Here is a 27365-nt window from a genome sequence, read left to right as displayed (position 1 = left end):
TTCCCGTCCTTGGTGTATTAAATCGGGCCTTACTACATATAGATTTCTCTCGCAGGTGACAATGCCGGGAACGTGGTGCACCTTTACGAGCGGGACTGCTCGGTGCAGCGCCGACACCAGAAAGTGGTGGAGATAGCCCCGGCTCCCCACCTGTCCCAGGAAGTGAGGAACCGCATGACCGAGTGCGCTATTCGCTTGGCACGACACGTCGGGTACTCCAACGCCGGCACTGTGGAATTCCTACTCGATGACAAGGGACAATTCTACTTCATCGAAGTTAATGCTAGGTAATACTTATAGAAATAATTATTTTCTTTTTATTTAAGTTTTACTTAGTAAATACCACTATTTCTTAAAATCTATTGTGACATGTGTTTTGATGCATTCCGCATCATTTTCAAACACCGTATGTGAAGCTAATTCTAAATTTTAGAGTTGCGTCCTCGGGACGTCGAAGGTTGAAGAAGTTGTTGTAATTTTTTAACCCTTATCCGCACCCGATGGTGCACAGGGTACTGGATCATATAAACACAGTGTTATCTTGATCGTTAACACATGAAGGAAAGGAGATCAGCCCTCCGCTTCAGGTACCAGTCCAATATTGAATAAATATTAGAGTGAAAAAATCACTTATATTTATTTGACCTGGGAATCAAACCCGGAACCTTACCTAAGTGATAACTCAACATTAATGATGACACACGAGATTGTAATCTAGAAATAATATCATTCTTATATTAATTATTTGTTTCTCTAGCTATTATTTATAGAAAATATTTTATCACTCTGCAGGTTGCAAGTGGAGCACACGGTGACCGAAGAGGTGACAGGAATAGATCTGGTGCAGTCGCAGATCCGGGTGGCGGAGGGTCTCACTCTGCCGGAGTTGGGGCTGACGCAGGACAAGATCCACACCCAAGGGTACGCCATCCAGTGTCGAGTCACCACCGAGGATCCGGCCAATGCCTTCCAGCCCAGTACCGGACGTATCGAGGTCTTCCGGTAAGTCCATACCCTATTTCATACTCGTTTCAAAACTTACCAACTAAGTATTGCCATTTGTTTACAAATAGCCTCATTTCTTACTGAGATTATATTCGCAATATTTTGGATGTGTCCAACTTTTTGTTCACAAATGCTGAATTTGCTCAAATGATTAAGGAAACACGTGTTTTTATACCACTTGAGTATTACTCAATTGTAATAATTGATTGAGTACTCAAGTGGTATAAAAACAAGTGTTTTCTTAATCATTTTGACATGTCACTCACTCCTTTCAAGAACGTCATAAATCAAAAAACTTGATTTTTCAGGAGAACGTTATTAAAGTTTAAAAATATAACACAATGTATTAAAAATAAATATCAAGCCACTTATTGACCTTTTACTGCGCAACACATCTTTTAAGGTAAAACCTGAAGGTTTTTTCTCCATTTGAAAAATATTTAGTTTATTTCAAAAAATAATTAAACAATACCTTTTCTTCGAAATGCAAAAACAACACTTTCTGCCTGGAAGCGGGTAAATATTAAGTTAAAAATATGCCACTTTTGCTGGGTTATAGTACATTTTTTGGGCACTCCGAAAATATAAACAACTGAAAATTGTCGGTTTTTGATTTATGTCGTTCTTGAAAGGAGTGAGCGATGTGTTACCACGAAGTAAATGCCGAAACAATAAATAAAATGTCTGGATTTGCTCCATTTAGGAGTTATTTATATCAACATTTCGATAGATATCTTAACATAGATGAAGAAGTCTACTAAGAATGTTATGTAGGAGTCTACTTATCGACAATATTATGTAATTTTCCAAAAGTTGTATACAAGTTTTATGTGACAATACGTTTTCTATAAAAACTGTATATGAAATATAAACAAACCATGTACGAAATTTTAACTGTAGATGTCACCTATGAAGTTTTCAAACAAAAAGCATATATACAATTTTTTGAAATTTGAGTGTGTCCAAATACTTGTTCACAAAATCTGGATTATCACTTAAACCAGTCTATGACGGTCGTCAGCCCTGTAATGCCCAGACTTCCATATTCTTCTTCATCTTTGATTAGATGTCAAAAAAAAATGTGATTATTAATCATGGGTTACATAGTGAGTTAATGTATTGTATCAAGATAACACTGCGTTTATATGACGTAGTGCCCTATGCACCATTGGGGTGCGGATAAGGGTTTGAATGAATGAAAAAAAAAAGAAACATAGTGGGTAAATTGACCACTTAAACCAGCCTTGAAACAGGCAGCAAGCCCTGTAAATACCCATGCATTCATATTTTTAACTCAATGAACAGTAAAAAAAACCTTAATTTTGTATGTTTCTTGTAGATCTGGAGAAGGAATGGGTATTCGGCTTGATTCAGCTTCTGCATTTGCTGGAGCCATCATTACTCCATACTATGATTCCCTTCTTGTCAAGGTAACAATCTCACTGTTCTTAGCTCGGGATTGCTTTGGTTGCGCAGGAATGGTAGACTGGACTCACTTAGGTGGGAAAATTCATAACCAATCACCCACTGAGCGGATACTATCATTTAGGGATGATCTTCAAGCTTTGAAGCCAAATGAGTTGAGTGCAGAAACGAGGGTGATTGAAATGAAACTCCTGATAGTAGAAAGATGAGACTAGAAGCATTGACCGGGCTGCTGACTGCACACAAAAGATCTAAGTAATGCTTGCATCTCTAGCAGACTTACAGAACAACTTTACAAAATTTAAAAAGACAGTTGAATGAGCAGGAAAGAAAAATTATATAGTACATGATGTATGTGTATTGGAAAGTGAGTTTGAGTAGCAGTATTTAGCTTTATATGGTAAACTGAGATTTAACAGTTGGTTAATTTTTCTGCCTCCGTAGTGTAATGTTCAGCACGCTTGGCTAACGTACTGAAGGTCCAGTGTTCGATTCCCAGGGGGGGTCAAATATAAGTGATTTTTTCACTCTAATTTAATTTTTTGCATAATGTACTTGAAGCATCTGAATATTTATTCAATATTATCCTGGACATGAAGCAAAAGGCTGATCACCTTCCCTTTGTGTGGTAATGATCAAGATAACACTGTGTTCATATGATGTAGTGCCCTATGCACCATAGGGGAGCGGATGAGGGTTTGAAGAAGGAAGATCTGAATACCATGATACAAAATTAATCATGGTCTCAAATTACTATTATAAGGGTTTTTTTTTTGGGGTCAAGCGATCTTGCATCCCTTATATCACTGCGACCATATTAGGTCTATTGTGACTTCCCTCTATATTACAGCTCACTGCCAAGACCTACATGAGTCATGTAACTCACGACCTGTCTTGGTGGTAGGAGCTTCACCTTCTTATAAGGGTTGAAGAAGAATAATTTATCTAGCCGTATAAAAGACTTGCTAAATTGGCAGGTGATATCCCACGCTTCCGATCTCGCCTCGTCGAGTGCCAAGATGAACCGAGCCCTCAGGGAGTTCCGCATCAGGGGGGTGAAGACCAACATCCCCTTCCTGCTCAACGTCCTGGAGAACCAGAAGTTCCAAAATGGTGAGGGGGCTGCCACTTGTCGACTGCTGAGTATAGGATATGTGGCGCTCGGATTCACTGACTTTGATTTTCAGGATCTGTGGACACTTACTTCATTGACGAACATCCCCAACTCTTCAAGTTCAAGACTTCCCAGAACAGAGCTCAGAAATTGCTCAACTATCTCGGACAGGTACTTATTTATTTTATTAATTTAAAAAAACTCTTCTACCAGCAATGGAACATGTCTGGCACTTGCTTGACATTCATGATTCCTTGATAGAGCTGTCATATTTTCATTCAGGGACACCTTCGGGACATTTTAAAATTCAATATTATTTTTAGTTGAACAGTTGTCATATGCAGATCAGTGCATAGTTTTCACTCTACTTACATATAATTTTGATAATGATTTGATAATGACAAAATTCCACTATAAAATTTTAATATATTATTTTATCAATTTTTAATAATAATTTATTAAATAATATAGTTTAAAAATTCTTCACCTTTGCTTTCTATTTTTCCTTTGTTTTCAAACTCCGCCCCTTGACTAACCCCCTCCCCTAACTTTCCCCTCTCCTTATTTTATATTTTAGTTATTATTCAGACCTGACGATGGAAGTTTAGCTTCCGAAACTAGTAGTCTTTAATAAAACTCAAGTGGTATAAAAACAAGTGTTTCTTTAATCATTGTTACAAAATTCCACAAATTATTTTGTTGTTATTGTGCATGTACGGACTAATCACTACCAAAAAGTCGGAATACCATTTGCATTATAAACTCATCAATGGAATACAAACTCCTTACCTGAGTCCTGCTCGGGTTAGACTTAGAACTGGTTAGAAAAAAATGCTCAGAAACTAATACTTTTAGTATTATATAAAAGTTAAAACATAAAACTTTATTTTCAACACTGCATTAGTAAATTTAAATCTATAATTGTCATATCGCGCACTCCTTTCAAGAACGTCATAAATCAAAAAACTTGACTTTTCAGGAGAACGTTTTTAAAGTTTAAAAAGAAATCACAATGTATTAAAAATAAACATCAAGCCACTTATTGAACTTTTTACTGTGCAACAGATCTTTTTAGGTAAAACCTCAAGGTTTTTTTCTCCATTTCAAAAATATTTAGTATATTTAAAAAAATAATTAAACAATACCTTTTCATCAAAATGCAAAAACAACATTTTCTGCCCTGTAGCGGGTAAATATTAAGTTAAAAATATGCCGCTTTTGCTGGTATATAGTACATTTTCTGGGCATTCTGAAAACAAGCACAACTGAAAATTGTCGATTTTTGATTTATGACGTTCTTGAAAGGAGTGAGAGATATGTCCAGGACCTCATAACTACTAAACATGTTATTGGATAGGTGTAACTACAGATATTTGATCTTATTTATGACAACTCAAAGCTCTTATGATACTAACTAATGGTTCTTTTGGTAAACTTTTTAGGTTCTTGTGAATGGACCGAGCACTCCCCTCGCAACGTCCATTAAGCCGGCTGACATCACACCGCACGTTCCCCAAGTGCCTCTCGGTAAGATCAAACTTCTTTCAGCCCTGTTTACATATGTACATACACAGAATGTACATAGTGTGTTTAGATGTGTGTGTGCTGTGTTTTTATTTACGTAGTAGATGTCAACACTAAATTGTAGTTTTTAGTATTGCATAGTGCACAGTTAGTTTTGAAGTATTTTGTAGTTGTTGATATGGAAAATTTATTTAATAAAAGTGGAAGTTTTATTTGATTTTTTTCGCATACTTATAAGTATATAGACATTGATTGAGGGTATTAGAAGTAAAAATAGCAGTCTTCGAAGAAATGTATTTTGAGCTTTTTTGCTTTGTTTCTATATATGAGGTTTGAGTATTGCAACATATTTTTCATGGCTTTCTATTTTCTATATGTGAGAAAATGTAATTGAGAAAAATAGGGGAAATTCACAAACAAATTTGAATTTATTTCGGGATTCATTGAGGGGTTCAAACCTGGGATATCAGTTTTCGTTCAAATTATCCAATGACAACAAGCCGTTTGATATATCCTCATTTTTAAAACAGAAAATGAAAAGATGATTTTTTATATATTTATAGTAACATCATTAGAAACATTCATGAATTTAAAATGATAACCCCAATTTTCGAAATTCCGTAGTACGTTGTTCAAAATATTGCACCAATTATTATTTTATATACATTTTTTTTATTTATTTCCATTAAAACATTAAAATAAACTGCTAATTTTTAAAATTCCCTATATTTAATTGAAATAATAATATTTTATTAAAGTAATCATAAAAAAAACAACATAAATTACATTAAATAATAAATATTTTTATTGTAGGATTTTTAAAAATCTAAAGATAATTATATTTTTTCTGTTAAATTGAAAATATGTAGACCAGTTCAAAATTAAAAAAATAATACAAATGGATAATCCAGTAAGCTTCCATTATTAATATTAATTTATTTTGTAAAAATAAGGTTTGAAATAAAATTTCAAATGCAAAACACGATGTTGTGTATATTTATATTATATTCAATAATAAAATCTATGTTTAAAAATAATAAAAAAACAGCGCTAATATAAATTTTGACTTCAGTGTGTGTTTTTATTTAATTATATAAGGACTGTGATAAAGTGCTCTGAATTATGTATGTGAATTATCTTTAAGACTGTTTACCAATTTTTTACTTGAGTTCCAGTAATAGTTGTGATTTTTGTAGATTATGTGTAATGTGGATGTTTCCAACTTACAAAAAAAGGTAATATTTAAATTTCTCAGTGTTTAAAATGTATTGTAATGATAAAAATAAACTTTGTAGAGAGTAGGTTCACACCTAGATATAATTATCTACGTTGGAAAGCAAAAAGGTTATAAATGACATTTTGTGAACCCTTCAAACTTCATAATTAAGCCCAATCATCATAATTTGCTTTAATTTTTAAAGAACTAATTGTCCCACAAGGATTCTTTTTTATGAAATGTCTATAGATAACACAACAGACTCGTGCGTATTACATAAGCTTGTGCGAGTGGCGTAGCCAATGTTGATATTTTCCTTTCCCAACCTTCTATTTCCTCCATTTCCTTTCTCATATAGAAGGATAAAACAGCAACTTTTTAGGTTTTTCCACTTTTATTTTATTTGACCGGTGACCAGGTTTCGTCTTTACCAACATCATCAGACTGGTGATCTCGGTAATGACGAAATCCACTCGTCACTGTACGACATCGTCGAATAATCTAAATAATTGTTTTTTTATTTATTTTTTTTAAATGCAGTACCACCAAGAAAAGTCAGTACCAAACTTAAATTTCATATAAAAGCAATGTTCTGCGGCTCAAGCTCCTTCTCTTATGTCAACACTCCTAGTTTCCATTAATCTAAAGTATATGACTGATATCCCACATTCATATGATCAGTGCCCTATGCACCACTCGAGCACGGATAGGGCCCAGATGAAAAACAACTCATTTTTACCCAAATTGTTCCTGAAGCTTTCCAGCGTTGATATATTTTGTAGTAAACTAAATTAATATGCATAAAAATCATCATTTAAATTTGTCTTTTTAATATATCGCTCACTCCTTTCAAGAACGTCATAAATCAAAAATCGTCAATTTTCATTTGTGCATGTTTTCAGAATGCCCAGAAAATGTACTATATCCCAGCGAAAAAGGCATATTTTTAACTTAATATTTACCCGCTACAGGGCAGAAAGTGTTGTTTTTGCATTTTGAAGAAAATGTACTGTTATTATTATTTTTTTTTAACTAACTAAATATTGTTCAAATGGAGAAAACACCTTCAGGTTTTACCTAAAAAGATCTGTTGCACAGTAAAAAGTTCAATAAGTGGCTTGATATTTATTTTTAATACGTTGTGTTTTATTTTTAAACCTTAAAAACGTTCTCCTGAAAAATCAAGTGTTTTGATTTATGACGTTCTTGAAAGGAGTGAGCGATATGTGTTGTAATGTGGTTATGCTAACAATTAAAATAAAAAAAATACTAATACCTTAATGGTAATTTTTGTAAACATTATCAACAAGAAAAATATAAATCTCATAAAGTAAAAAGTAAATAAATAAAACATTGTTAATATTGTTGTAAATAATTTTGTTTGAGTGAGAATCGCCTAATCATTCATTTGGAATCATCCATGTAATAAAACAAAGGGGTATAAACCATTGATATGACTTGGACGTGGATCCTAACCTGAAATGTTCATCGCCCATTCCGCAGTTTGTGTTCATAATATTAGTTTTGTTTTGGTTTTTGGTTTTTGCAGATCTCTCGCCCGAAGCTATTCGCAGACACGAATTGACCGGCGAAAATACAGGTAATGTTGACTAGGGACAACAAATTCCTCAGTTCAAAAAGTCAAGTAAGGCAACAAGAAAAAAAATATTCCTTTAGATTTTGAATAATTTCAAATAAAGTTTTTATACTATTTCTTACTAGCTGTACTCGGCCACGTGTTACTTTGGGTCAGCCTGGTTAAATGGAAAAGAAATAAAGTAGAATGTATGCATTTTTAATATGTTCTATTTCACAATGCTTGTAAAGCATTTGTGAAACAACACGCAATCAAAAACATTGAAAATGCTAGGCGACATGAGATGTCAAGTAGCATGTTGTCTGCCATGAGTAATGTTTTTCAGACAGATTTCGCTGCCAATGTGGTTTGTTTAAAAACAAAAAAACATTAAAAAAAGAACATGTTTTTACCTGTACAAAACACCCGCATATTCAAATGCAACTTTGCGTCAAAATTTCAAAGAAATCTTATATCACCTTAAGTGAATAACTTAAGGGGATATAAAAATTTGAACAAATGAACAGTCACATTTTTATTTTTACATATTGATAAAATATTTTTAATATACATTATTGTGTACCTATTTTTATCTTTTTAAATTAAGCATATAAATTGATTTGTGTTTCTTTTATAGCTTGTTTACAGTCACCCTCTTAAATGTACTTTGTAAACAAAAAGATTCGATTCGTTAACATGTAACAGGTAGGAAATACTTCTTCCTTTTAATAATACAGGACCTTGCGAAGGTTTTCAGCCCCTTTAAGGTATATAAGAAATATATTTCTGTGTGTTTGTGTTAACCGCACGTTCCCTACTCGTATAAACATTACTTTATAGCTTATCAGTGTTTAAATTTAACAACTATTTTGTGTTTTATTTAAGTATTTAGCTTATTTTAAATAAATCTTAATTTTAACTTAAAAATAACTTAATGTCATAAAATCACTATATCGCTCACTCCTTTCAAGAACGTCATATATCAATAACTGTCAATTTTCAGTTGTGCATGTTTTCGGATTGTCAAAAAAATGTACTATATCCCAGCAAAAGAGGCATATTTTTAACTTAATATTTACCCGCTACAGGGCAGAAAGTGTTGTTTTTGCATTTTGAAGAAAATGTATTGTTTATTATTATTTTTTTTAATAAACTAGTTACTTTTCAAATGGAGAAAAAACCTTCAGGTTTAATCTAAAAAGATCTGTTGTACAGTAAAAAGTTCAATAAGTGGCTTGATATTTATTTTTAATACATTGTGTTATATTTTTAAACTAAACGTTCTCCTGAAAAATCAAGTTTTTTGATTTATGACGTTCTTGAAAAGAGTGAGCGATATATCATATTATAACGTCAATCGGTTTCAAAGCCAATAGCTTCTTCCTCAAGATTAAAGAGTAACTATTACCACATTGTTTACGGGAAATGCTTAAATGCGTCTTTTACACACTTTTGGTAGAGAGCTGGGAACGCTAATAAGCGTTATATTTGCTTACTTTTAGTAGAGAGCGAGGCCAAAAAACATTGTACAGATGGGAATCGGGTTTGTGGTTACTTGTGATAGTTGGAGGGTCGGGCGGCAGACTGTAAAATTAGGGCCGGGGTTGATGAAAAAACACCAGCAAACAATGTATGAAGTAGAGGAAGCTGTTAGCTTTAAAATCGGTCGACATTACAAAAAGATATACAGTAGAATCGCGATATAAGTAATCGCGATATATCGAAAAATGACGTATATCGAAAAAAAAAACAAATTTATTCCTTAAAACTAATTTTTCATACAAAAATGCATTTATATAACGAAATCCCGTTATTATGTATAACAAAATCACTTTTGTCCCGTACGGAAAAGTGCCAATACATTTAAGTAAATTTATAACAAATAAAAAATGTTATGATAAAAATATTTCAAAGCCGCGCCGCCACGGCGCCGCGCGGAAATAAAAAATGTTAAGATAAAATTAGCCGCGCCGCCGCACCATATGCGGATGGTTTTATGGCGATTTTTAAAAGTAATTCAATACAATATCCCATCAGCTTGAGTAATTAGTAATTAGAGTCAATGAGTCAGTGAAATGATTTACTTTAGCAATAATAATTCTTTAGTTGTGTCGCCTACTTTCAAAATCCGCTAGATCCAGTTTTATAAGATTTAAAATAAGACAGAAAATAAATACTCTATCGGAATGCCAGTTGTGGTTTTTATTGTTCAAAATTTTTAAATACTTGAAAACCCCGCTAAAAAATACTTAAAAACAGCGTTGTATTTCAAATTCCGATATATTCATGAAACTTGCCTTCTGACCCATATCGGTCAATCAGAGAGCGGAGATAGGTCAAAAGTTAAGATGACGTCATTATCGATTTGTGTCTCGTGTTTTTTTTGAGTACTGAAAAACTTTCCAAAAAAATGGGAAAATTCTCTATTTTAAAATATTTTATATAAAGATAGACAAATCTTTGAAACATAAATGTTATCCGGAGAATTTGGATTTTTTTTTGTAAAATCGACTTATATGGATCTGGCGGATTTTGAAAGTAGGCGACGTAGTTATAATCTCTCTTCTTATTTCAATGAAATTATTTCTGTAGGCCATAAAAATTCTCAAGTATATTCTCTCCCATAATCAGTCCACCTGCTTATCTCAATGGTAGACAATAATAATTCTCAAATTACAATCCATCTTTTTATCTGAATAAAATGATTCTGTTGACAATAATAATCCTCAAATTGCATCCGTCTTTTATCTACATCGTAAGGGCATTTGTCCACTACACGGAATAATTTTACCGTCCGTCCGACACGTCAGTTTGCGTTTTAAAACGACGATTTTACGATCGAATTTACGCGCAACGTGTTCACGCACCGATCAAGAGCTCCGATCCGAAGAAAGATGGACAAAAGCACAAGCCAATCCAAGCCAATCGTCATTTTAAAACGCTAACTGACGTGCCGGACAGTAAAATTACACGGAATTTCGGGTAGTGGACAAGCGCCCTAAGTGGGGCGTAGTGTCGGGTAAGACAATCTGCACACTATTGGGCTAGCGGAGTAACGTGTTACGACGTACGACACGCATACTTACAAAGCACGCCACACGCGCAAACACAGAAACGTTTGTGTATTTTTACGATTTTATGTTAGGATTTGATTCCCGATTTTTTTACAAATTATTTATTTCCGTCGCTGCAAATGAATGACATTATGAATAACATTTACCAGACCCAACATTACAAAATTGTTTTATTTAAACTTTAAATATGGCCAATAAAAGCAACTAGGAATATTAAATATGACGGACAATTTGGACAAATACGAATTTGTCCGTTTTATACGGATTTTGAAGGAATAAAGAGATCAAACGGAATTTGAAGGATTATAACGGAATTTAGGAAATTTTTAGCGACGGCGAAAAAAAAAATCATCGCGTAAATTTTGGAAAAAAAAATTTTTTCGCCGTCTCGTAATTTCGCAATTTCGTAATTTCGCAATCTCAATATCGAAAACTACTCTTTGACGTACGACAACACTGGCCGTCAGTAGCGCGCAAGCCGCTCTCGTTCTCGGCTTTGGCGGCTACTTGTGATATTATTATTATTATATTTGATGTTATTATTCTCATTTTCAGATACATATTTACCAGACCCAACATTACAAAATTGTTATATTTCAACTTTAAATATGGCCAGTAAAAGCAAATAGGAATATTTACGTTTTTCCTGTTTTAAAATCACATTCTCATATTGTGTACAAAATACATACGAGTATCATCGATTCCCGCGGCACTTTTATCACCGTAAGGTTAATAAGAAAACTAGTGAAAATATGTAGATATTCAGTTCCCTATGGCCCCCTTCCTCCTTTGTTTGCAGAACTTGCGATCTTTTTGAAAAGCCGCGCAACATTTTTTGCAACGGCGCGCAACATATACATACTAAGTATGATTTAAAAAAATTCGTTATATGTGGGAATTCGTTATTACGAATTAATATTTTTTGGTCCCTTGGATTTCGTTATATCGCGATTCTACTGTATAATGATTTTATAGCAGAGTTATTTTAATATTATAAAATGGAGAATCACAAAGTTAGTGCTTTGAATGATTTTATAAATCTAAATACTTCACTTAACCAATTTGTTGGTGGTTGTTAGTTTGATTTTTCTTATTAAATGTGTAATTATTTTTAAAAACTAAAAGGAAGTACATACACTAGAGATCAATTTGTTACAGGGATATAGAATCGAGTGTAATAAATAGATGATGCAATGAATAGTTGAATGGTTTTATGAATAACATTCAACGTTTAAACATTGACATGCAATAAACTTGGTACATAACAATATTTTAATTGATAAAACTTACAATGTTTAAATCATAGATGTCATCTATGAGGTTTATTATGGTAAAAAAGTGTGACATATATGCAACATTACTAAATTTAAGTAATGTAACTGTCAGTCAATGGTAGAATAGTTATACAGTACGTTATACGGTATATTATCCTTATAAATACCCTGACTACTATATCCCCATATCAAAAGACTTCTCAATCTGTAGTCACACTATATTTTTTTTTAAGATTTTAATATCACTTGGTAAATACCGCTTTTTCTTAAAATCATGTATTTCTATGTATTCTGGATCATTTTCAAACACTGTGCGATGATACGGAATGCATCAAAAATATATTTAAAAAAATAATGGCATTAATCAAGTGAAATTTTAAACTAACAATAGATAGATATTACCACAAAGTGATTGTCGAATCATTAATGAAATTACAATGAAAATCTTCATAGGAATAACTCTTAAGTGGAGCAAATCCAGCATTTTTAGATAAAAATTTGTACGCATTAAAATATTGTAATTTATATTATGCATTACACAAAACAAACACATCATCTTATGGTGATTTTCCACAACTTACGATCCAAAAAATAAACGTATTAGCCACAACCCTCTTCCAACTATAATATTACTAACCTTTCAAAATTGATCTTATCCTTCAGCCGTGGCGCCCCCGCGCGGGTACAAGCAGATATTGGAGGAGGGCGGCCCGGAGGCCTTCGCCAAGGCCGTCAGGGCCAAGAAGAGTCTCCAGCTCATGGACACCACCTTCCGGGACGCCCACCAGTCCCTGCTGGCCACCAGGGTGAGGTCCCACGACCTGCTGCGGGTGGCGCCCTACGTGGCGCACAACTTCAACACCCTGTACTCCCTCGAGAATTGGGGAGGGGCGACGTTCGACGTTGCTCTCAGGTAACGTAACAAAAGCAGCCTTATCAGATAAGCCTTCTATAATTTCATCAATTGGTTCGGCAGTCACTTTGCGGTGAAATCTATCGTTTTTAACTTAAGTTTTACCTAATAAAATACCATTATTTATTCAAATCTATTGTGAAACGAGTTTCGATGCATTTCGCTATACATTCCGCATTGTTTTCCCACTGATAAAAAAAAAAAAAACACCATTTACCCCCTCTTCATCCTTCAACGTCTCAAGGACACAATTCTTAAATATAGACTTATCTTCACATACGGTGTTTGAAAATGATACAGAATGCATCGAAACACGTTGCACAATAGATTTTAAAGAAATAGTGGTATTTAAGAAGGAGAACTTGAATAAAAAAAAAACCTTCTTTATCCTGGGATAAGATATTATATAAGATAGGAAATGAGTCACTTTTGGCACCTATATAATAGGCAACCGGCACAATACACAAGAGACAAAGGCATCAATAAAGACTGTGAATGTAAGATAATCAATCGTTGTAAATAATTGGGACAACCTTTGATGTCAAGCTTAGATAGGTGGCTCATATCGATAAGACCACCAAAAAAATGAAAAGGTACAAAATCCCAAGGAATGTTAATGAATGAATGAGAGATATACCTTCCTTTGTGTCAAGCATAATTGGATATTGTATACTTAGAGGTGCAATCTATCACCCAATCCATTGACCAAAGTGCACACATGCTTCATAATTTCTCCCTGTACAAAAGTTTATTAATTAGAACAACGATTTTTGAACAATGAATTTGTAATTTTCAAGGTCCTTTTCGTTTGACGTTTGTGTTTGGACTGCGCAGGTTCCTTCACGAATGTCCCTGGGAGAGGTTGGAGGACATGCGCCGTGAGATCCCCAACATCCCCTTCCAGATGTTGCTGCGGGGAGCCAACGCGGTCGGCTACACCAACTACCCCGACAATGTGGTCTTCAAGTTCTGCGAGCTGGCTGTAAGTTTGCATTGCTAACTGAATAACTAATTGTGCAGGCAGTCCTCACTTGACTAATTACACATGTACCTTATGAGTGATCTTGACTTTGGCTTTGGAAGGTTTTAGGAGCCTTGTGTACATATACTTGCACACCCATCGATATGTATTACACTTCTCATATAGGGACCATCAAATCTCTGAATTCCACCATCGTAAGTGGAAAAACGAGGCTTAATATGTATCATGATGGGCATAATAGTCAAAATACTACAAAATGCGACATTAAATGCTTATTTTGTAGTAAATAGTTTGATGAGCTTCCATTCTATTTCTAAAAAAATTAAAGGGAATTTCTGGAATTGCGTTACAAAGAAAGTGGGAGTTCGTCTTCCCTTGCTGAATATTCTGTAGTTTACTCTCAAACCCAGATGTGAATAAGTTCTCGTGAATAGGCCACAGCCGACTTACCTATTTGATCCTCACACAGAGTTACCTAGGTATAATTAAAATCCTTTACTGAATATAAGCCATGCAAATCACAAGTCAAATGAAAACTGAAATAAAAATAAATAAAAAATTTTGACATCTCAACATAGATGAAGAAGAATATGGAAGTCTGGGCATTTACGGGGCATAATACGAAAAATAACCCCTATAATTGGAGATAATCCAGATCTGTGAACAAGTATTTGGATACACTCAAAATGTTGTAAATAAATAAAAATATACTATGGAGGTGGAAAATATCATAATTTTTATTTTATTTTTTAACCCGTATCTGCTCCCCAATGGTGCTTAGAGCCCTGCATCATATAAACGCAGTGTTATCTTGCGTTACAAAGAAAGTGTCATAATTACCAATATGTAAATTTGTATGTATTTTGTAACTTTGAAGGTAAAATCTGGAATGGACATATTCCGAGTGTTTGACTCCCTCAACTACCTTCCGAACCTGGTGCTCGGTATGGACGCCGCCGGAAACGCAGGAGGCGTGGTGGAAGCCGCCATCTCTTACACGGGAGACGTGTCCGACCCCAAGAAGACCAAGTACGACCTCAAGTATTACCTGCAGATGGCCGACGAACTCGTCAAAGCAGGTCAGTCAACTAATTGTAAATATTGCCTCAATTATTGACATTCTTGTAAACATTGTATTCAACATATCGTAGTCATACAGGAGAAAGTGACCAAGTGCATTGTTTTACAAAAACGTGATCATTGACTATTTGATATCTCACTAGCTTAATATTGCCCTGAAAAAATCCCAAAGGATTTTAAACTTGGAAGTATAATATATTGACTTGTTAAAAATGACTAACTGCATTTGTGTTTATTTTCTTGCCAAGCAAAAATGACTTAAATGGCCCTCCTGAGCATTTTACGTTTTGGTAGTTGGTCACATTTTCCTGTACGACTACGATATGTATAATACACAATGTACAAGAATTTCTGTAAAAGAACATAAAAAACAAATGTATTTATTTACATTTGTTTTTTTTACCACTTGAGTATTATATTTTTACAATTATTTTTGGAAGCTACAGATGCTTCTATCATCGTTTGTATAAAAACAAGTGTTTAATTTATAATTTAATCACGTCTTGCCACAAAGTGAATGCCAAAACAATAAATAACGTGTTTATTTATTTTTGTATTTAAAAAAGTGAATATAATCTATCTTCTACTGCTCCTACCATCACGCTGTTTCCTACACCCGTGTGTCGTGATGTGCACTTCTAGCTTCCTCTACATCCATACATCAAATCTTACATGCCCTCCGGTTACATAGACTTTTAAACTATCAGATTTTAGGTTCTGATGTCGTGCCAAGTCTTTCTTGTTCATCTTCGTTCTGTTCTCCCATTCGTATTTGCCAAATTTACCCTCTAGTCATTCTCTCATTATCCGTTTGCTCCACATGTCCAAACTACCTAAAAGAACCTTAATCTTTTCAATTATCCCCAGCTTAGCCATACGGTCCTTTTTAATTCCAGACAGTCAACATTGTTCACTCTGCTGTCATCTTTCTTTTGCTAATTCCGTGTTTTGCTTCCATACATCAGTGTTGACATTAGCAGTTTCAAATAAAATCATTATTATTGTAATTTTCCAGGTACTCATGTCCTGTGCATCAAGGATATGGCTGGACTATTGAAGCCACAAGCAGCTAAGTATGTTTAGATGTGATTTCTTCTTTCTTTTCTATTTGTGTTTATCCAAAATAATAGCCCTAAAAAAATATATATACTTATCCTCTGTAGAATCTTGCGTAATACAGCACTCCACCTCATTGTCTCTACAGCATTAAAGAATCAACTACTTCTTCTAACCTGCATCTGCATCCAGCGTTGCATAGAGCACTGCATCATATCAACACAGTGTTTAATTGATCACAGAGACAATGTGATCTGTCCTGCGGATTAAGTGACAGCTCAGGGTGATATTAATTAGGGCGAAAAATCAGTGTTATTTTTTTTAAACCCTTCTGGGAATCGAACCCTGGACCTCCAGTGTTCTACATTTGAAGGTGGAAATCATTTTGTAATCATAGTTGCACTTGAATTTGTCAATTTATCTAGGTAGCTTAAGCCAAACTATCTATTATGTACAAAGTTATGTAAACGATCTGTTGTAAATTCCATAGAAAACAACCTAATATAGATTATAAATTAATCAATTATACAATCCTTACAACAATCTCCATGGATTTTACCATAGACCAAATTTTATTTTGTCCATATTGTTTGAGGTTAAGGTGCTGTATAATATGATTACAAATTTCGCTCACTCCTTTCAAGAACGTCATAAATAAAAAATCGACAATTTTCAGTTGTGCATGTTTTCGGAATGCCCAGAAAATGTACTATTTTCCAGCAAAAGAGGCATATTTTTAACTTAATATTTAAACCGCTACAGGGCAGAAAGTGTTGTTTTTGCATTTTGAAGAAAATGTATTGTTTAATTATTTTTTTAAATATACTAAATATTTTTCAAATGGAAAAAAAAAACTTCAGGTTTTACCTAAAAAGATCTGTTGCACAGTAAAAAGTTCAATAAGTGGCTTGATATTTATTTTTAATACATTGTATCATATTTTTAAACTTTAAAAACGTTCTCCTGAAAAATAAAGTTCTTTGATTTATGACGTTCCTGAAAGGAGTAAGCAATTTGTGATGACCGTCTCGTTGAATCTTTTAGAATCCTGATTGACGCTATCCGCCAACGTCACCCGGACGTGCCGATTCACGTGCACACCCACGACACATCGGGTGCGGGCGTGGCGTCCATGCTGGCGTGCGCGGAGGCTGGCGCGGACGTGGTGGACGTTGCCGTGGACTCCATGTCAGGCATGACCAGCCAGCCGTCCATGGGGGCGCTCGTGGCCTCGCTGCAGGGCACTCCGCTCGACACGGGTGAGTTGCCATCAGTTCTAGAGCATAAATGCCAAGAGGGAAAATGAGGAGCTTCCAGAGGTTGATAGTGACAGGCGCAGCTGGAGAAAAGCTCCCAAAAGGATGATCTTATACAATAAAAAACCTGTCATTGGTTGAATTAAATGATTACTTTTACACCGTGTACCATTCACCAGTGCCCATGATTTGACATCCATATTTAGTTTTTTTTTCAAATTTCATTTAATTTGATCTATTTAAAATTTATATGCTTTATGTAGTAAGGAACAATATATTTGCATGTTTGAAGTGCCATCTATTGAAATTCTTGCAAAGTAATATTTTATTACATTTTGAGTGTGTCCTAATTTTTGTTTACAAATCAGGGTTTTCTCCACTAAGACATTTTTTTTTTGACATCCCAACATCACTGTAAAAGAATATGTTATGTAAGTCTGGTTATTTACAGGGCTTATGAGCTGCTATAGGCTGGTTAAGTGATTATTTTACATCCGTGCAACTTTTTCCATTCTACCCTATGGGGGCTTGTGCACAACCCGGAATTTCACCATCCGGCAGTCTGGTTTTGAAAAATAAAAGCGACTACGACAGTTAAGCGTGATGGAATTTACGGGCAACCGCGATCAAGAGCACCAAACCGAAGAAAGATGGACAAAAGCAAAAGCCAATCCAAGCCAATCATCGTTTTAAAACGCTAACTGAAGTACCGGACGGTAAAATTCCGTGTAGTGCACAAACGCCCTATTGGTATTATTTAACAAACTAAATTTTTTGAAATCCTACATATATCATTAACCTCATGACCATGTCTGTACATGTACGTGACGAGTTCACAAGAGCCATCTATATTGGGTTGAGAAAGCTTTTATTTATTTGAAAGTGTTTTCTAATTTAGTATTCTTACTGCGAAACACTTGTAAATAAAAGGCTTTTGCGAAAAGCAATGGAGGCGTATTATGCGGCAAGTTGCAAACATGACTCTGTCAACTCTATTTCAATTTCACTCTCTTTGTAAAATATATTGTCTTATTAAGGTTTGGATTTGAAGAACGTGTCGGAATACTCCGCGTATTGGGAGCAGACCAGAACTCTGTACGGACCCTTCGAGTGCGCGGTGACCATGAAGTCTGGAAATGCCGACGTGTACCTGAACGAGATCCCCGGGGGACAGTACACCAACCTCCAGTTCCAGGCCTTCTCCCTCGGGCTCGGAGATCAATTTGAGGCCATCAAGGACGCTTACAGGTGGGGAAATTAACTCAAATTGTGATACAGGATTGGCGTGTCAATCAAATGAACCTAGCTAGTTGATAACTTGCTTGAATTAACTTTTTCTTCAAACCTTTATCATGCATAGGGCACTGCATCGTATAAATGCCGTGTTATCTTGATCGTTGACACAAGGAAAGGTGATCAGCCCTCCACTTCAGGTACCAATCCAGGGTAGTATTGAATAAATATTAGAGTGAAAATTAACACTGGGATAGTAATGTAAAAAAATGGACATTGTTTGCAGAAAACTTTACAAGTGTCTTTTAAATACTGTTGGTAGAGAGGGGGAGTCGCTTATAAGCATTCTATCTGCTTACTTTTGGTAAAGCGCGAGAGATGCCAAAAAACATTGTACAGACATAAATTGGGTTTGCGGTTGCTTGCAACTAGTTTACTAAGGGTCGTGTGGCAAACTGAGTATAATTAGGGTCGGGGTTGATGAAAAAACCGCCCGACAACAATGTGTTAATATTCCTTCACAGCTTGGCATACTCATTGGTGACATTCTTATTATTTAATTTACCATGCCCAAATCATCTTATGTGAATCGAATGAGTGAAGAAAGAATGGTAAAACAAATTTATAAGGCGAATGTGGTTGGTAATAGAGGCAGAGGAAGATTGAGAAAAACTTGGAATGATCAAGTGTTTCAAATACTTGAAAGTGGTCAGATTAGAAGTTGGAATAATCGGCGGATATATATGGAGCGAAGATTGCTTGCTAAGACAGATTGGTGTGGCATTCCATTCTCTCTGCCTAACCCTGCGGCGAAGTGGTGTGATGTTTTGAATATTGAAAGCATTAACTTTGTGGATCATATTGATATTATTTTGAGAAATAAAAAGACTATATTTTTCATTTGACTTTGTTAGTCATAAATTAAACCCTGAAGAGGGCAACAGGTTGTTGCCGAAACTAGTTGGTTAATAAAAATGTGAGTGGATCAAAAAACAAAGTCTTTTTATTTCTCAAAATAATATAAATGGTGTGATGTTTAGTTTATTTTTATTTTAATTAACCATACTTATGGTTGTCACTGAGGTTCTCTTAGAATAAAAGGATGTAAAAGGAAGATGTAAACATGTAACACATTATCCAGATCAATTGAAGGAAAGTCTTGGATTTCCCACGCAACAGATGCTGGTTTTGCAGTCAGTCATATACCTAACTATGATTTTTTTCCAGGGAGGCCAACATGATTCTCGGTGACATCATAAAGGTGACTCCCTCGTCCAAGGTGGTCGGGGACTTGGCCCAATTCATGGTGCAGAATAAGCTGAATGCCGAGGACCTCCAGGCCAAAGCCGAAGAACTATCCTTCCCCAAGTCGGTGGTGGAGTTCCTTCAGGGGGCCATCGGAACACCCTACAAGGGCTTCCCGGAACCTTTCAGGTAAGAGTCAGGTTAGGTTACTTTGGATACATGACAGGTCGCTACAGTACTATTGGTTGCGATGACTGACCATTCTCCGTAAATGCCTTTGCACTGTTCCGTGTCTGTCTGCTGTGCTGGTCGGGATGGTGGGCGTCTGTGTACCGGCCAACGTCGAGTCGGAATCGGATCTAGCTGACTAATTGAACTAAATATTAATCCCTTTCACTGCCTGTAGGCAGTACTTCTAGAAAATTTGTTGATGGACTTACAATCTTGTATTTATTTAGATTGGGAGTGACAGGTATATTGAAAGTCTTTAAATGTAAATTCACAGTAAAATCGGGATACAATTTTATATTGTCTCCATTTTCAATAAATTTCGCAACTTAGTCAAAAAAAAAAATTGCTTAGCAAGAGCGGATCTGTCAGGAATCCTAGATGCTTCTGTATCAGATCTGGGCATGTGGTGGGACAGCTTTCAAAAAGTATTATTGGTTAGATATGACTTTACTCGTCTGATTTTAGGTCCAGAGTACTAAAGGACATGCCAAGAATTGATGGGAGACCAGGGGAGAAGATGCCGCCGATGGATCTTGAGAAGTTGAAGAAAGACCTGCAGGAAAATTATCCAGCGGTAAGCGATCATATAATTCTTATGGACTGAGAGATGTAAACTTTTTTTGTATAAATAGATTAGATTTAGTTATTTTTGTTGTTGTTTTAGATTACAGATCGTGATGTGATGTCTTCCGCTTTGTATCCGCAAGTTAATGCCGATTATTTGAGATTCAAGGACCAATACGGGCCGGTAGACAAACTCAACACCAGGGTGTTCTTAGTTGGACCAAAGGTAACTATTAATATGGTATAACATACATGACTCCAAATTCTTTTGGCAAATTAAACTTTTCTTTTTCTTTCTTGTACTTCTCCCGTTATTGAGCTATGTTTATAATGCTGTACGGAAGGATACTTTTTATCAGTTTTATTTTCATAGATATCAGTAAGTATTATGTAAAACTAGTTGTGCTTTAAGATAAAGATCATTACGATATAAACACTCGGTTAAAAGACATTTCTATTTGATTTTTGTATGCTGCGCAAACTGTATGCCAAGAGCGCGGTAAGCATTATCCAAAGTGCCACAGACTGTGTGCCAAGTGCGCAATGGGCACTATCGAAGGTGACACAGACTGTGTGTCAGCTGCGGAAGTCAACAAAAAGAGCTGCTATCTTCGCTTTAATTTAGTTAGTAAGCCACTGCGAGAAATATGCAAGTCTTCTTCTTCTGGCCCCTACCCGCACCCGAGTGGTGCATAAGGAATTGCCTCCAATTGACGCAGTGTTACTAAACTATATGAAGGGAGGGTGATCAGTCCTGCTCTCCAGATGTGTGGATATAGGAGCGGAATATATTATCGCTATATAGGAAAGAAAATGGTGGAAAATGAGAGTAGCAGCAATGGTTAGGGCACTCGTGGTTTCATACCCGTACTTGTACTAGCTTGCATAAGTTGTACATCGCTAACATGTCCAAGTCTTATGAGTAGAGACATGTATGTAGGAATAGCATAATATCAATTAATTCACTTTGTTTTGGGGAAAAATAATCCACATTACTTCTTAGAAGTATAATAACTAACTAACTAACTAACCATCACGCCGGTTCTTCGCAGGGGTAGGCAGAGAGAATCGAACGCCACACCACTCTGTCTTTGCAAACATTCTTCGCATCTTCTCATACATACTCGACGTATAATACTCGAAGTATATCTTCTGATAAAATTAACAGGTCTCACTTGATGCGCCAAGAATCTTCTTGCGCTAAGATCAAACATATGTTTGAGTTAAATATAAATAAATAAATAATGTATGTATTATAGATTAGTTAGTCTCCATTCCTTGTGATCTTGTATTTTCCAGGTCGGAGAAGAGTTTGAGGTGAACATTGAGAAAGGAAAGACCCTGGGTATCAAGACTCTGGCCATGTCCGACGACCTCACCGCCAATGGGCTCCGGGAAGTGTTCTTCGAACTCAACGGGCAGCTGAGGTCCGTGTTCATCAAGGATGAAAAAGCCAGCAAGGTCGGCTCTTCACTCTGTATACTCGCATGTATTAATAATACTTAATATAAATGACAAACAGATTAAGTAAATGTTCATTTCTTTCCATTTAGACAATGCACATCCATCCGAAAGCGAAGAAGGGAGATAAACACCAGGTTGGAACTCCGATGCCCGGAACGGTCATTGGTAAGTTTTATTTTACATTATCTTTATGCTTGTTACTGTACTGCGCTAGTGGAACAGTGACATAGTGCTGTAGCGCCTCTCGCGCTCTACCAAAAGTAAGCAAATATAATTTTCATAGGTCTTAAACTGTTTATTCCATTCCACAAAGACACGATAGACACTAATAATCTAAATTTGTTTAGTGCTTAAATTATTTACATATTAAAAAAACAGATCTAAGTAGCTTCTTCTTTTAAACTTATAACTCAAATAGTACATACTTATACATACTGATTTGTTAACTTTTTTCATTTTCACCTTTTTTATTTTTCGTTTTCTGTTAGAATCAAATATTTGTATATATAGTGTGTTTATATTAGCATTTTCAATCTATTTATATTTCTGATATCTATTGTTTTCATTCCAGTGCCCTTTGTTATAACCTAAAATAAAATGTACACCCACACACAAGCCATGCCTTTGTGGGATCATGATGAATTCTGTATCATGGTATTAGAGAATTATATGTAATAGTAATCGTTTTATTTTGCAGACATCAAGGTGAAGGAAGGAGACAAAGTAGAGAAGGGGGCTCCCCTGGCCGTGATATCGGCCATGAAGATGGAGATGGTGGTCCAAGCCCCCATGGCTGGAGTCATCAAGTCCGTGGAGATCAGCAACGGTCTTAAACTGGAAGGGGACGATCTCATCTGCACCATCGAGTAGACTGACTTCCAACACTCTTCACCTTGATATTCTCATTTCATAATTGTTTGTGCTAATTTGTTTTAAGGGCTATGAGAAACCAACACTCGATGCAGTCTACTGAAGTTTTATTGTGTCGGGTACTCAATTGCATTCGGACTTTTATTATAAGCGACTTGTATCATCATCATATCAGCCCATTGAGGTCCACTGCTGGACATAGGCCTCCCCCTTCCGCCTCCACTCCTCCCGATCCTGCGCCGTCCCCATCCACTGTTTTCCAGCAAACTTCCTGATGTCGTCCACCCATCTCATCGGTGGACGTCCTTGAGGCCTCTGGTTCCTCGGTCTCCACACCAGAACGCGTTTCGTCCATCTGTCGTCGGTCATTCTGGCTACTTGTATATTACTGGCGACTTGTATATTATTCAGTAAAGGGTCATTAATTCAATATTGATTGGACTAAAATTGAAATATTTTAAATTACTAATCAGGAAATTCTCATTTTTCATATATAAACTAATGTGAAGTTATGTTTCAAAAGTAATTTGCATTTTTTGTCAACAAAATAACAAATAAAATCAAAAATATGGATTTTTTTCTTCAGCTTTTTAAATTACTGTATTATCTCTCAGTTTTACTTTGAATTTCAGGCGAAATATTTTTTTATCCGATTTGGAATTATAAGTTTTGCTTGTAAAATCGTTGGAGGTGCCAGAATTTTAAAATACTTTTTTGAATTATGGCAAAGTTTGAATTGATGACCTTTTACTGTAGTAAGTGGGCTGTTATTGTATTGTATAATAGGTTGAACTGAAAATGGTCATTGTGTTATTAAAGTAGGTGTACCTTAAAAAGACCATTGTATTGTACAGTAAGGTGGACCCGGAAAGGGCTGTTGTATTGCATAATAGATGTACCTGATGGGGTATTTTGTTGTATAAGAGTTGGACCCGGAAGGGCCGTCATATTGTATTGGGTAATAGGGATTTTCATACATGCCGTACCCATTTTTTTTAAAAATTGTTAAAAACAAGAGAAAAATTCTGTATGAAGAAGTTCGACAATAATATAATCCAGGAGTCTATTAAGCACTTTAAATATTTATTTTAATGTATATATACAAAATAGCAATTTGAAACTGTCAATTTTCATCATGGTGTTATTTTTACACCATAAATGTGATATTATATGCAATTTTATTTGCTATATTTATTTTTATAATTTTTTTAGCAACTCATTTTGCACAAACTTTCAGTTGTATACTTTATTTAAATTGTATTGTTTTATTTATTGAATTTTCATAAATTAATACTAGTCCACAGCACAAACGACACATTACACATGATCGATTACGGTATATGATTTAATAGATCTCCTAAAAACTGTTAGGGAAGTTGAATACATGCTTAGCAAAAAAAACAGACATTTTCTTGAAGTTAGGACAACACTATAAAAGCAAGCGCACAAGCGTGCACTACACGGAATTTTACCATCCGGTTTAGCGTGATCGAATTTACGTGCACCGTGATCACGCACCGATTAAGTGCACCGACCCGAAGAAAGGTGGCTAAAAGCACAAGCTAATCATCCGTTTTATCATGCTAACCGGACTGCTGGACAGTAAAATTCTGTGTAGTGCACAAGCGTTCTAAAGGTGTACATCATAAATATATGCTCCATGAAACATGGTCTTGAGTGTACGGCTTTTAATTTTCATTTTTTCTTAGTTATTTTATATCTTTATACATAATATTAATGTAGAATATTGTTAAGTTGCTAAAAAGACATGATGAATTAATTTTTTGAATTAGTTGTTAAGTTTTTACCTTTTCATATGTATGTTATTTAATGATATTTCATCCAGTAGAATGAATGCTATGTAATTGTATTGTTTTATCCGCATCCATAGTGATGGGCGTGTTCAGTTACCTTGCTGGCTCAAATAAATATAAGTGTTTTTTTACACTAATATTTATTATAATACCTTACCTTTGAGTGACTAATGATAAAGATACTATGGAGTCCGGATAACAGAAATTAAGATTATGTTGTAGGCACACAATTCTTATTAAGGTGCGTTATATTGATAACAGATGGCAGTCTACCGGTGTCTCAGATAAACTGGATAAGCTTTGCATGTTAACGAATTCGAATTGGTGCAATTGCTTTTTGTTTTTATTTAATAATCATAAAATATAATAAAACATGCCCTGTAAAGGAAGCATAATTCTCTCGGGAGTCATGCGGAGTTCATGGATATTCTTAACAATGGTTGTGGCCATCGATAACTCAGACTCAAATCGTATGGTTTAAAATTTAAACTTTAAATTATCACAGCTATATATGATATATAATTTTGTATTGTATAAAAAAAATTCCTGTGCTAGTAAATCGTAATTTTTTGTTGTATGAAATTACTATTTATCTATAAAAAAATGGCCAAATGTGTGATTGTAGCATTTTTTAAAAACCTGTGTACCTACTTAATATTTTCAGGTACACTGTTGTGTCTGTGATCAAATTTATGATACACGCATGAACAGGAAGAAAAAATCCTTTCAGCCTTTCTTTTTAAATTCCGGGAATGTCAATTAAAATATAAAGATTTGGGAAGAGATATTACATTTGTAAAGTTAGAAAGTTTTATATTTGTATAATATCCCTTCAACAGGGTTGACAGATTATAATATTTAATGCGTTTTAAACGTAAATGTATTTAAAAAAAATATATTTTTAATAAAATTTATAGTATCAAATGAATCACTTCATAAAGTCGTATGCTTTCAAAAATAATATTATTTTTAATAATGCTAGTTTTGGGCCCTATTTTTAATAACATACGTATGTATGTAAACTAATATATTTCTTTTACATACATATTTTCTGTATCTAGTTTTCTCTTCCTGTGATGATTCCTGTTGAAATCATGTTTATTTGTAAATAAGATCTTTATGAATGGAAGGTGCTTTTAGTTACGTTTGATTGAATTGAAATTATTCTTCTAATTACAAATATCTAAGCATAATTTTCATTGTATATATGTTTTGTGAATTAGCAATTAAAATGAAATTCCATTATATTGTTTTATATGATTTTATACTCACTGGAAATAAATTCATTGTTTAAAAAAAAAACGTGTGTCTTAATTTTTTAATTGTTATAAAACATGTTTTAGCACGAAGTACTTACTCCACATCTGTGACAAGTGGCAGTGTGTGAGGTCCCCGGTTGGATTCCCAATTAGTTCATTGTAAATATTAAGGTGGGGACTGATTGGAGCATTTCCCGGCGAGCATCCGACTTCGGATGGAGCACTCGGAATGTTGTACTGATTATACGCATGCTCGCATCGTAACGTGTTATGTTACGACGAAATGGCTCCAATCAGTCCCCACCTTTAGCCTGTCTGCCTCTGTAGTATAATGGTCAGTACCCTCGGCTACCATTTTGGAGGTCCCGGATTCGATTCCCAGGGGGGGGGGTCAAATAAATATAAGTGATTTTTTCACTGTAATATTTATTCAAAATTACTCTGGACTGGTACCTGAAGTGGAAGGCTGATCACCTTTCCTTCATGTGTTAACAATCAAGGTAACACTGCGTTTATATGATGCAGTGCCCTATGCACCATTGAGGTGTGGATAATCACATTTATTTGACCCAAAAATCACTTATATTTATTTGACCCCCCCCCCTGAGAATCGAACCTGGAACCTCCAGTACTGTAGCCGAGCTTGGTTACCATTACACTACAGAGGCGGTCTGTTGAGCTCGCATACTAAAGCAATCGCGCTAATTGTGTATTTCTAGCTCTTGATATATTTGACCATTTGACATAAAAAAAACTTAAGCTGGATAGAAATACAAAAGAAACAAGAAAAAGTAACAAATACAATCCCAATCAGGTAACGGAAAAAAAATAGCAGTTACCAATTAAGCACATCTCTAATCCTGACTGAACTATTGACACAAGTCAACGCTCTATAAGAGTTCAGACTTAAAAACTCAGATATAAGAAAAATCTGCGATGTTGAAGATGTTGTGTGATGGGGAAGAGAAAGAAGACGTTTCTGGAGAGATCATGTGAGAAGAGTGAGTTCGGATCGAGTGGTGAGGGTGGCAGCGGACAGCAGCATAGGCGGGATCAGACCCCCAGGAAGACCACCTAAACGATGGAGGGATAGCTGGTCTTCCACCTTCCACAAGCGACCCGAGAACGACAGGACCTAGTCCTAAAAGAAGAAGAAGAAGAAGAAGCTCTATAAGACATGTCTAGAAATG

General features: G+C 35.2%; 1 protein-coding gene across 2 annotated transcripts in view; it reads left to right on the top strand.

Moving 5' to 3' along the window:
• The window catches only part of PCB (Pyruvate carboxylase), a 47544-nt gene extending 24414 nt beyond the window's left edge, over positions 1-23130 (top strand). Inside the window, exons 8-26 of one of the 2 annotated variants that reach the window (XM_088259352.1) lie at positions 56-287; positions 793-1002; positions 2345-2435; positions 3408-3543; positions 3618-3715; positions 4987-5071; positions 7834-7884; positions 12872-13121; positions 13956-14103; positions 14981-15182; positions 16199-16256; positions 17284-17498; positions 18533-18743; positions 19956-20162; positions 20670-20778; positions 20869-20994; positions 22068-22229; positions 22322-22397; positions 22930-23130. In XM_088259352.1, the coding sequence (XP_088115478.1) occupies positions 56-287; positions 793-1002; positions 2345-2435; positions 3408-3543; positions 3618-3715; positions 4987-5071; positions 7834-7884; positions 12872-13121; positions 13956-14103; positions 14981-15182; positions 16199-16256; positions 17284-17498; positions 18533-18743; positions 19956-20162; positions 20670-20778; positions 20869-20994; positions 22068-22229; positions 22322-22397; positions 22930-23102 (2840 nt within the window). In that variant the 3' untranslated portion in view covers positions 23103-23130. The remainder of the gene's footprint in view (positions 1-55; positions 288-792; positions 1003-2344; positions 2436-3407; positions 3544-3617; positions 3716-4986; positions 5072-7833; positions 7885-12871; positions 13122-13955; positions 14104-14980; positions 15183-16198; positions 16257-17283; positions 17499-18532; positions 18744-19955; positions 20163-20669; positions 20779-20868; positions 20995-22067; positions 22230-22321; positions 22398-22929) is intronic. The other variant, XM_088259353.1, reaches the window with a different exon arrangement.
• The last annotated feature ends 4235 nt before the right edge of the window (positions 23131-27365 follow it).

Source organism: Brachycentrus maculatus, unplaced genomic scaffold, assembly GCF_059751285.1.
Source record: "Brachycentrus maculatus isolate JH-2025_06_01 unplaced genomic scaffold, ASM5975128v1 h1tg000116l, whole genome shotgun sequence".
NCBI lineage: Eukaryota > Metazoa > Arthropoda > Insecta > Trichoptera > Brachycentridae > Brachycentrus > Brachycentrus maculatus.
The sequence above is the reverse complement of the archived record's forward strand: the minus strand, read 5'-3'. Positions and strand labels throughout refer to the sequence as shown.